General features: G+C 39.8%; 1 protein-coding gene across 1 annotated transcript in view; it reads left to right on the top strand.

Annotated features, from left to right (window-relative positions):
* LOC307170051 (uncharacterized protein) overlaps positions 1-11,862 on the top strand; it is a 38,793-nt gene extending 26,931 nt beyond the window's left edge. Inside the window, exons 3-5 of the mRNA XM_079891046.1 lie at positions 2,524-2,580; positions 3,491-5,044; positions 9,534-11,862. Coding sequence (XP_079747172.1) covers positions 2,524-2,580; positions 3,491-5,044; positions 9,534-11,383 — 3,461 coding nt within the window. The 3' untranslated portion in view covers positions 11,384-11,862. The remainder of the gene's footprint in view (positions 1-2,523; positions 2,581-3,490; positions 5,045-9,533) is intronic.
* Positions 11,863-12,440: the final 578 nt, after the last annotated feature.

Raw genomic sequence — 12,440 nt, 5'->3', positions numbered from 1 at the left:
TTCATTCTCGTGTTACGCAGCACGCTTGAGCTTCTGCAAGAACCAATGAGGTTAATTCTTGTGTTACGCAGAACGTTTGAGCTTCTGCAAGAACCAATGAGGTTCATTCTCGTGTTACGCAGCACGTTTGAGCTTCTGCAAGAACCAATGAGGTTCATTCTTTTGTTACGCAGCACGTTTGACATTCTGCAAGAACCAATGAGGATCATTCTAGTGTTACGCAGCACGTTTGAGCTTCAGCAAAAACCTGTGAGGTTCATTCTCGTGTTACGCAGAACGTTTGAGCTTCTGCAAGAACCAATGAGGTTCATTCTCGTGTTACGCAGCACGTTTGAGCTTCTGCAAGAACCAATGAGGTTCATTCTCGTGTTACGCAGCACGTTTGAGCTTCTGCAAGAACCAATGAGGTTCATTCTTGTGTTACGCAGAACGTTTGAGCTTCTGCAAGAACCAATGAGGTTTATTCTCGTGTTACGCAGCACGTTTGAGCTTCTGCAAGAACCAATGAGGTTCATTCTTGTGTTACGCAGAACGTTTGAGCTTCTGCAAGAACCAATGAGGTTCATTCTTGTGTTACGCAGAACGTTTGAGCTTCTGCAAGAACCAATGAGGTTCATTCTCGTGTTACGCAGCACGTTTGAGCTTCTGCAAGAACCAATGAGGTTCATTCTAGTGTTACGCAGAACGTTTGAGCTTCTGCAAGAACCAATGAGGTTCATTCTCGTGTTACGCAGAACGTTTGAGCTTCTGCAAGAACCAATGAAGTTCATTCTCGTGTTAAGCAGCACGTTTGAGCTTCTGCAAGAACCAATGAGGTTCATTCTCGTGTTAAGCAGCACGTTTGAGCTTCTGCAAGAACCAATGAGGTTCATTCTCGTGTTACGCAGCACGTTTGAGCTTCTGTAAGAACCAATGAGGTTCATTCTAGTGTTACGCAGAACGTTTGAGCTTCTGCAAGAACCAATGAGGTTCATTCTCGTGTTACGCAGCACGTTTGAGCTTCTGCAAGAACCAATGAGGTTCATTCTTGTGTTACGCAGAACGTTTGAGCTTCAGCAAGAACCAATGAGGTTCATTCTCGTGTTACGCAGCACGTTTGAGCTTCTGTAAGAACCAATGAGGTTCATTCTAGTGTTACGCAGAACGTTTGAGCTTCTGCAAGAACCAATGAGGTTCATTCTCGTGTTACGCAGCACGTTTGAGCTTCTGCAAGAACCAATGAGGTTCATTCTTGTGTTACGCAGAACGTTTGAGCTTCAGCAAGAACCAATGAGGTTCATGCTCGTGTTACGCAGCACGTTTGAGCTTCTGCAAGAACCAATGAGGTTCATTCTTGTGTTACGCAGAACGTTTGAGCTTCTGCAAGAACCAATGAGGTTCATTCTCGTGTTACGCAGCACGTTTGAGCTTCTGCAAGAACCAATGAGGTTCATTCTTGTGTTACGCAGCACGTTTGAGCTTCTGCAAGAACCAATGAGGTTCATTCTTGTGTTACGCAGAACGTTTGAGCATCTGCAAGAACCAATGAGGTTCATTCTCATGTTACGCAGCATGTTTGAGCTTCTGCAAGAACCAATGAGGTTCATTCTCGTGTTACGCAGCACGTTTTAGCTTCTGCAAGAACCAATGAGGTTCATTCTAGTGTTACGCAGAATGTTTTAGCTTCTGCAAGAACCAATGAGGTTCATTCTCGTGTTACGCAGCACGTTTGAGCTTCTGCAAGAACCAATGAGGTTCATTCTTGTGTTACGCAGAACGTTTGAGCTTCTGCAAGAACCAATGAGGTTCATTCTCGTGTTACGCAGCACGTTTGAGCTTCTGCAAGAACCAATGAGGTTCATTCTTGTGTTACGCAGAACGTTTGAGCTTCTGCAAGAACCAATGAGGTTCATTCTTGTGTTAAGCAGCACGTTTGAGCTTCTGCAAGAACCAATGAGGTTCATTCTTGTGTTACGCAGAACGTTTGAGCTTCTGCAAAAACCAATGAGGTTCATTCTCGTGTTACGCAGCACGTTTGAGCTTCTGCAAGAACCAATGAGGTTCATTCTTGTGTTACGCAGAACGTTTGAGCTTCTGCAAGAACCAATGAGGTTCATTCTTGTGTTAAGCAGCACGTTTGAGCTTCAGCAAGAGGTTTGTTCTCGAGCGTCAAAATGGTTCTTTTGAGCTGTTTATGTTCGCTGGCAAATGTTTATATCTGAATCAAAAACTAAATTCAATATGTTAATCATATAAAGCGATCATGTCTCTTCAGGAAATTTGATCTAAACCACTCAATTAATATGGATGTGTTTTACGAATTTATAACTTCTTGAAGCATCAAATTGTTAGTGGCATAGCTTTCTATGTATTTTTGACTTACCATCATGTATTCAGTTAAGCAGAAACTATGAGCATGTTAAAGCAGTGATTACAATTTGTGATTGTCGTGATTTACAATATATAGAAAATTTGACAGTGTATGTTGATTCAGAGTTTGCTTCATCTGAAGTCCTCACTGGAGTTGACATCATCTCTTCACAGGTGTAACTGAAATGTTCGCAAGAGGCTGGACCCAAACTGGAGCTGGCGTAAAACCAGGTAGAAACAGAAAAGCAAATGGAAAATAATTAGCGTAGCTGCTGGTCATAACGCTTCTTGTAAAAGAAAATCATGTGTATTTGTTATGATCTCATCAGGAATAACTAGAGTACAAGGTTATGAAATGTCATTTGAATGCTTTGCTAAAGAAATGTGTCTTTAATCTAGATTTAAACAGAGTGTGTTTGAGCCCCGAACATTATTTGTTATATACCTTGCACACTTTCACGCTCATGCAAATTCGTCAAGTATAAACCAGGCTTTACTTGTGGTCTTCCTCAAGCCTCTACTCTGTACTTCCATGAGGGTCTATTTTTGAAGCTTGGTATCTTTTTTTTCACTGTTATGCAGACGATACACAAATTCTGACATGTGAATGCAGCTTTAATTTTTAAAGCATTAACTTTTAAATGGTTAAACTAGTTTATTCCTTTGACAAAGTTCCAGAGGGTGTGAAGTGGAATCTGGTTCTGTTTGAGAGTAACAGAATATTCAAATTCTTCATATCAAACCTGATTCTCAACAGATTTGTAAGATAAAACAAAAACATTACTTGAAGTTAAGTTGAGTTAAGAAGAAATTGTGTGATTAGCACATGATCCTTCAGTATAAATTATACACAATATTCTCTGATGACCTGGATGATAGACAACCTGCACTTAAAATTCAATATACTGTTTTTAATTTTTATTACTTTACTTTACTTTTATTTATTTATAAAGGGACCATGCACAATTTTTAACATAAAATTTCCATTTCATGTATTGTACCGGATTTAGCCAAAGGCTATTTTTCATCTGTAGTCCCCCAGGCAGGTCAACGCTAACATAACATAACACAGACAATACCTATGTTCACATACAATAAATACATACTATTTGACTATTTGAACTATTTGATCTATCTTTAGATTCCAGAGAAAGAGCAGATGATCTGAGGATTGTGCTGCTGGGAAAAACTGGAGTTGGGAAGAGTGCAACGGGAAACACCATCTTAGGAAGAGAAGCATTTATATCAGACACATCTCATGAATCAATTACTAAAGAGAGTCAGAAAGAAAGAGCTGAAATCAACGGCCGACACGTTACTGTGATCGACACTCCAGGACTGTTTGATACTGAACTCACTAATGAGGAAATCCAGAGAGAAATCAAGAACTGCATCTCCATGATCCTGCCTGGACCACACGTGTTTCTCCTACTGATACCAGTGGGACGATTCACTCAAGAGGAGGAACAATCAGTGAAGATCATCCAAGAGATGTTCGGTGAAAACTCTTTAAAGTACACCATGGTGCTCTTCACCAGAGGAGATGATCTGAAGAACAAAACTGTTGAACAGTATCTGGGAAAACCTGGATCTGTGATCAGAAACCTCATTAAAGCGTGTGGAAACAGATTCCATGTGTTCAATAATAATCAGACTGGAGACCGAACACAGGTGTCTGATCTACTGCAGAAGATAGACGACATGGTGAAAGAAAACGGAGATAGTTACTACTCATGTAAGATGTTCAGAGAGATGGAAAGAGAAATACAAGAAAAACAGATGAAGATCCTAATGGAGGAAGTGGAAAAACTGAACCGAGAAAGAGATGAACTGATGAAGAAACACAAAGAAGAGAAGATGATGGTGATGGAGGAAGAAAGACAAAATCATGATAAAGAGAGAAAGAGAAGAGAAGAGGAATTTAGAGAGAAAGAAGAACGATATAAAAGAGACATTAAAGAAAGAGAGGAACAAGAGAGAAAGATGCGAGAGGAGATGAAGAGAGAAAGAGAGGAATGGGAGAAACAGAGACAAGAAGAAAAACAAAGAAGAGACGAAGATGAGAGAAAGAAAGAACAGGAAATAAGGGATGAATATAATCAGAGACTTAAACAAGAAGAAGAGAGAATGAAGAAGATATTGGAGGAAGAAAGACAGAATCATGACAAAGAGAGAAAGAGAAGAGAAGAAGAATTCAGAGAGCGAGAGGAACGATATAAAAGAGACATTAAAGAAAGAGAGGAACACGAGAGAAAGATACAAGAAGAGCTGAAGAGAGAACAAGAGGAATGGGAGAAACAGAGACAACAGGAACGACAAAGAAGACAAGAAGAGGATGAGAGAAAGAGAAAGATAGAACGGGAAACATGGGATGAATATGATCAGAGACTTAAACGAGAGATAGAAAGAAGAGACAGAGAAAGAGAGGTTCTTCAGTCCAAACATGAAGAAGAGAAAGAGAGAATGAAGATGATGATGGAGGAAGAAAGACAAAATCATGATAAAGAGAGAAAGAGAAGAGAAGAGGAATATATAGAAAGAGAAAAACAGTATAAAAGAGATATTGAAGACATAGAGGATCATGAGAGGAAGATGCGAGAGGAGATGAGGAAAGAACGAGAAGAATGGGAGAGACAGAAACAAGAGGAAAGTCAAAGAGAAGAAGAAGAGGACCTTTATACAGGAACTCCTGAAGGTCAGCTCCCAAACATTAAATCAAAACCATTTTTAATTTTAACCAGCTACATTTAAAATGAATTTGCAAAAAAAAATAGGGCTGGGTATCACTAAAAATGTTTCGATACTGATACCGATACCTTGAATTCGATACCGGTTCCTGAACGATACTTTTTCGATACCAATTTTAATCATTTTAATTGTAATTTTAAAAAATAAAATAAAAATGGTTTTAACAACATTACATCATTATTCCTCAAAAACTTTTGATTTATTTTTTCAGTTTGTTGACTTTTTTTACACTCATATTTTGAGTCTGTAAAAAAGCACCAATGCTAAAGTTTTCTATGTGACCTAATAATTTAACAACATGTATTGTTTACTTCAATGAGCTTGTTGTTTCTGCCTTAACTTAATGCATTGTTTTGCAATGAAACTGAATGAAAATGTAATTGAAATGCATTACTTATTATCATCTCTGATAATAAATCACTCTAAATTGTAATTTAGACATGCATTTTCTGTAAAGCTGCTTTGAAACGATATGTATTGTGAAACATGCTATACAAATAAATGTGAATTGAATTAAATATGGGCTACAGGGGGCGGGATATACTGTATCCCTCACGCTCAGCACACATTGCCGCAAAGCACTGGCAAAAGTAGCCTAATGATTATGAATGTGTTGGGGAAAAAATAGCAAGGAGGCATTTTAATTGTTTATTAATAAACTAGCAGTCGAAGACGGATCAACTTTCTGCTCTCAAGTTTATTCTGTGCGCTGTTAAGTGCCTCATCAGATTTGTGTTCAACATTTGCCGGGCAACAATTTTCTTGTTGCAAATATTGCATTGTGCGCTGCTGGCATCGAGTCTGGTGAAACGAAGCTACACTTCTGATCTTTTCCATCTATGTGGGTTAGGACGCTTACACTACAGTCTCACGTGCAAGCCTCGTCTCTTTGGGCAACTTCGTAAACTACATTTACATTTAGCAGACGCCTTTGTCCAAAGCGGCTTACAATGAGGAATAAATTAAGCGAGTCATCGTGAAGAGGAAAAAACAACACAAGAAGTGCTCAAAATACAAAGTAAAGGCATTGCTCAGAGTAGCATAAGCCAGACAAGGGAGGATTAAAGGAAAAGGAAAGTTTTTTTTTTCTAAACTAGTGTTTTCCTGCCACAGCCAATCATGATACATGCTCTGATGTTGATGAGATTAACCTCTTAGGTATTGAAATTTGGTATTGAAAAACAAGACATTTCGATACTCGATAGTATCGAGGTGATTTTGTCGGTACCTAAAAAGTATCGAACTCGATACCCAGCCCTAAATGTTCGATATAGATAGCGATAAAGATACCATGACTTCGATACCGGTTCCTAAACATGCCACCAAGGATAACACTCGTTATACTTAAATCAGGTAACAGTTCATGTTTTACTTTACTTACATATACGATTTAGTTTTTATCCAAATAACATGTGCTGAGTGAACGATCAGCAATCAAGAGCATTCAACAGAAGTGCGCTCGCTCTCTCTCTCTCTCTCCCTTTTGTCAGATAACGTTAATAATAAGCTACATGCCTCGTTTTTTTTTTTTTTTTTGCTATTGACATCCGACTGAACAAACTTTCCACTGATGTCTGTTTAAAGGGATGTGCTTGACCAGCTCTTATCTTATCTCTTATCAGCTCGTGCACCACAGCTATGTTACTATACACACGCTGCCTGGTTGTTGGTATCGGAGGATTTTTACGAGTACATGAGCTCAGTATCGATGCATCCCCATATTCAATAATTAAAAAATATTTTTAAAAATATGGCTGTTTTCAAGGGTTTTTCAGGACTTAAATTTCAAAAAGTCAAATTCAAGTACTTCAAGCACTTTAAGCACCTTGTACGAACCCTGTGAAATGAGCCCAAACCGCTGACATTATACTTTCCTATGCCTCAGTTCACCTCGACAAAGCACTCGCGGCGGCCAGTTTTGCTTCGCAAAATGTATCGGTGCATGGTATTGGCGAATTTTTATGAGTACGAGTACGAGTATATGAGGACAGTATCGGCCCGATCCCCGATGCCAGTATTGGTATCGGGCCATCCCTAGTTTCTCTCAAATGAAATGTTGTCAAAGTGAGAATATTAAACCACAAAGAGTGAAGCCATCCCTACACCCAAAGAGCACCGATATACTGAAGTTACACCCCGTGCAGCACTTCTTGCATTCCTTGTAATTACTGCCTGTGCACTTTTTATTAAGTCGGACTTGACTAAGTTGTCTGGGGAAGGTCCTCGAGGGAGTTTCGCTGAATATTTGGAGTGGGTGTTGATGCAATGTGGTTCCCCTCTCACTGTCTGCATCGCAGAGGACAATGCCAGCACCCCAACAGCCAGAGTCCAGCCAGCCTTTAGCCACGCCCACCACAGATCTTGAGCCAGAGCCCACCGCAGACTCAGGCTGACTCAGGGCCCCCTCGGTTGAAGATCACAATCCTTGGTGGTGGGGTTGGTGTGGGCAGTCAGAGTACCAGCCCACTTTAAACACTGGTCCCACTTAGCTCCATGTCTCCTTTGTTGCTGATGGACCCAAACAGATTTCACCTCCCTTCTCCTCTGTCAGTGCCATCCAGTTCCTTGGCCCCGCCTGCACTGCTTGAATCCACCTTGGGTTTACAGGTCTACAGTGATCCCCTGTATCCTCCTCGGGTCTCTGAGTCACTGCTCCATCTCGCCTAATCAACAAGTTGGCTCCACATTGGCTCTTGTTCCCTTGTCTCCACCTGGTACTTCATCCTTCTGCCTCCAATGAGCCCCCTCTTCCCTTTCGGCACTGGCTTGGTCACTGGCTGCGCCTCATCCCTCCACCCCTTCAGCTCCATTGGGCTCCTTCTTCTCTCCGGCTCCTCCTCAGACCTAGCCTGGATGCCAGCCGAACTTAGCCCCGCCCACAAAATCTTTAGGTCGGGAAGTTCGGTCTGGACTCGATCCATTGAGGAGCTATTATGCCCGAACAAAAATTGTTCGGACCAATCAAATTGTCAGGGCGGGCTTTATACGATGATGGACAGATGAGCAACGTAACGTAATCATCCACGTCACCAACGAGCGCTTGGGTTGAATTCGTTTACAACAAAGATGACTGCTGCTGGAGAATTGTTATTTCACGAGTTCACACTTACAAATAAGTCAGATAGAATAAATGCATATTTGGCGTGCTGTACGAGGAGAGGGCTCCGGGCTCGGTATTCAACCCAAAGTACTCCCCCCGTATTCCTGGCTGTGGAAGAACAAGCCAAGAGTGAGTGGAGGGATGCTGGAAACTGTCAAGGAATGTTAGGTGAGTTGACTGAGTGAATAAATATATGCTTCCTCTCATGCTGATAGTGTAGACCGTAGACGGTCATTGTTTGATGACAAGTTGATTGGATTGATTAGGCTATTTGAACGTACTCCTCTCGAACTTTGTTTATGAAACATCATGTGTAGATTCCGCCATCGCGTCTGTTATAGAAGATATCGACCGCGATCAAGGCATTTGTCGATCGGAAACATGAATGAAAAACATACTTCACTTACTCCGTTGCTCTGATTGGTTGTAGGTCTATCCAATTGAGTGCAGAGGCATTTTCCTTCCTGTTTCGGTTAAAACACGCCCCATAATCAAAGCTCAATGGAGCAGTATCAGACTCACATTCTGACTAGAATCTGAGTATGACAACGTCAGGCTACCTCAGTCCTCCTGCACCCTGGCTATTCCTCGGCTGCTCGTCACAGCAGCTCCACCTTGGCCTCCTGGTCCTCCGGTGTCACCCCGTGTCTTCATCTCCTTGGTATCACCCGTGTCTCCACCTCTCCTGGAAACACCTCTTTTGGTGGGGTTTCTGGCTCCACCCTGGCTCCTCCCTCCTTCAGTTCCAGGTTGATCTCTGGTCCTCTCTTCTCCTTCCACCATGGTTTTTCCTCTGTCTGCTCCTCCATTTTACAGTCCCCCTTCAGCTCTTCATCCACCTCTGGAACCGAGGATGCACTGGAAGTTGGATGTTTTGTAACGGTCATGTTCTGTGAGGTGCTAGACCAAAAAAAACAACAACATCAATACTCCTGCTTTTTTTCTTATTCTTGTTTTCCATTGTAATTAATAAGAATATTTATAAGAATTATAATTATAATAATGAATAAGAATGCTTCTTGTTTACTGATTAGTTGCTTTGTTTAACACTCTATTCACATGGAATGTTTTTCTCCCTGTGAAACTAATTATAATACACCAACTGTCCAGTCAAAGCATTTCTGTTATTTTGTATTCAGTGACATACCATTTTAATGATTTAATAATAATCAACATTAATATTCAGGGAAGACAATTATTGGCTGGTTGAGAACCACTGAGATTAACTGTTATTTTAAATAGTTGCAAATAGTTCACATTTGACACACTTGTTTCTCAGGGTACCAAATTTAATAAATTGTTGTTAATCACAATACTGTATTATTGTTATTTTCAGATGATGAAGATTCACCATCAGATCCAGGATGTTTGAGAATCTTGCTGTTTGGGAGGAGAGGAAATGGAAAGAGCGCCACAGGAAACACTATCCTCGGAAACAACCAATTTCACACTGAAGCCAGGAAACGTTTGGTGACCACTACTTGTCAGAGGGGAGATGTTGAAGTTAATGGTAAATCAGTAGCTGTTGTTGATACTCCAGGACTCCTTGACACCTCACTGTCAAAAGAAAGGGTAATGGAAGAAATGATGAAGTGTGTTTCACTGTCCGCACCTGGACCTCATGTGTTCATCATTGTGTTGAGTTTGGGAAGAATCACTCAAGAGGAGAGAGACACTTTAGACATGATAAAGATGATCTTTGGCTCAAAAGCAGCAGATTTCAGCATTGTTCTCTTCACTAGAGGAGATGAACTGAGAGGACAAACAATAAAACAATATGTAGAGACAAGTGGAAATGATGAACTCAAGAAACTGATCGGAGAATGTGGAAACAGATTCCTGGCTTTTAACAACACAGAAACACAAGACCGGACGCAAGTTACTGAGCTGATAAACATGATAGAAGAGGTGAAGAAGTCTAATGATGGCCGATACTTCACTAATGAGATGTTTGACGAGGCAGCGATCTCCATTGAAAAGAGAGAAGAAATTCTAGAAGAGAATAAAAGAAAAAATCAGGATCAAGTTGAAGAATTAGAAGCCAAATATGACCTGGAAATCAAACTCATGAGAAAGAAACTGGAGGAGAAGAAACAAAAGATAGATAAGGAGAGAGTAAGGCTGGAGAATAAGTTCAGAGAAAAAGAGGAAACACTGAGGAGAGAGTTTGAGGAATCAGAGCAGAAGAAACAAGAGGAGGAGGATCAGAAACGATCAGAAGAGGAAAAACAGCGAAGAGCTGAATATGATCAAACAATAGATGAGATGGAGAGAGAGAATGAAAATCAGAGATTACAGTATGAAAAACAGCAAAAAGAAAGAGAAGAGGAAGATAGGAAGAGAAAACAAGAATATAAACAAGATCAGGAAAATATGAAAACTGAGCAGGAACACATCATGACAGAGTTAAGAAGAAAACAGGAAGAGGAGATCAAAAAGAGAGATTTAGAGGAACAAATGAAGAAGGGACCAGAAGAGAAAGAGAGAGAAGAATGGAAGAGAAAAATAAAAGAGGCTGAAGATGATGAAGAGATTCAAGAGGGAATTAAACGACAGCAGAGAGAATGGGAGGAAGAGAAGAAAAGACAGATGAGAGAACGAGAGGAAGAGGAAAGAGAGATAAAAGAGAAACACGAGGAACAACTGAGAGAAAAACAGGAAGAATTGGAGAAAATGAGAGAGAGATTTGAAACTGAGAGAAAAGAAGAAGAACGGATGATGGAGGAGGAGAGAGAAAAACAGATAAGAGAGAGAGAAGAAAAAAAGAGAGAATATGAAGACAAGAAAGCTGAAATGAAAAGACGTTATGAGCAGCTGGAGCGAAAGAGACAAGAGGAGCGGGAGAGGAGGAGACGAGGGGAGAAAAGAAAGAGATGGAAAAAAATGATGGAAGATCTGAAACGAGAGCAAGAAGAAGAGATCAGGAGAAGAGAAGGAGAGGAGAGAGACAGAATAAAAAGAGAAAAAAAAGAGTGTGATGAAATGAAACAGAAACATGAAGAGGAAAAGGAGAAGATGAAGAAGAAACATGAAGATGAAGCCAGAAAACAAGAAGAAGAATTGAATGATATCAGAAAGAGAAAAGAGCAGCAGGTTCAGGAGCTCAAAGAGAGGCTTGAACAACTATATGAACTGATAAGTTTAAGAAAGGAGACAAAAGAAAAATGGTCATGTCTTGTCATGTGAAACATTTTGATAGATTATTGATTAGCCATATTAAGTCTCTTGTCTTTTGTTGTATATGTGAAGGGCATTAAGTGATCCTGAAGACCCTGATGAAGGTGTTTGATGAGTTAAAGTTAAGCTGTGGTGCTTCAGGAGTGGATCTGAAATGAGCTAAACTAAAGAAATCATAAAAAATCCTCTTGATAGATTTTAAAAATGATAAACCAAAATGAATTATAACAGACATTAAAAGACAAAAAGAAAAAGATAGAAAACTCAGATGAATGTAAAATCTCTCATTCAGTAGATGCTGATCACAATGAAACCATAATTATGACAGTTTTGAGAGAGTTTTAAAGCAAGTTTTTTTTTTTTTACTTTGGATTTTGTCATTTAATTATTTGTAACATGATCATTGTAATCAACATTATTCTGAAATTACGCTGTACTTTCACATATTTACTGGTGGTAAACACATTAAAAAATAAAATTACTTATTCACACAGAACATGTCATGCTGTAAGTTCTTCATCAGGGAGATTCTGTACAGTAACCAAATAAAACATTTTACAAACATTTAAAAGTAAAAAGTTAAAAGTATCCCAAAAACAAGCTGCTCATGCAGAGCAAAAAACGTCCTGCATGTGTTGATCACAAATGCTACATTTAAAACTATACAATTGCTTTCTACATATTGAGTAATTATACTGACCGTGTAGAAAGTCATTTGTAACCTAAATAAAATGCGGAACTTTCACATGTTCCTATCTTGATGACAGATATCTATGGGCACTTACTCAATATTTGGTGACAAAAAGTGTACACAGGCACACAGAGTACACTCAAAAACATAACTTTATTAAGGGTACGTTTACACAACAAAGATGCACTAAAAACTGAGAAGTTTTCTGTGTACAGACGACAACGTTGTCAAAATGATCCCAGTTATCTCGGATCCGTGAAAACGACTAAAAACGACTGTATTCTGCTGCCAGGCCAGTAGGTGGCGATGTCACTTTGTAAAGAAACACTATGAACCATATAAACTGAACACGTAATACACATGATGTCATCATTT

This window comes from Squalius cephalus (assembly GCF_949319135.1).
Source record: "Squalius cephalus genome assembly, chromosome: 13".
Classification (NCBI taxonomy): Eukaryota; Metazoa; Chordata; class Actinopteri; order Cypriniformes; family Leuciscidae; genus Squalius; species Squalius cephalus.
The sequence above is the reverse complement of the archived record's forward strand: the minus strand, read 5'-3'. Positions and strand labels throughout refer to the sequence as shown.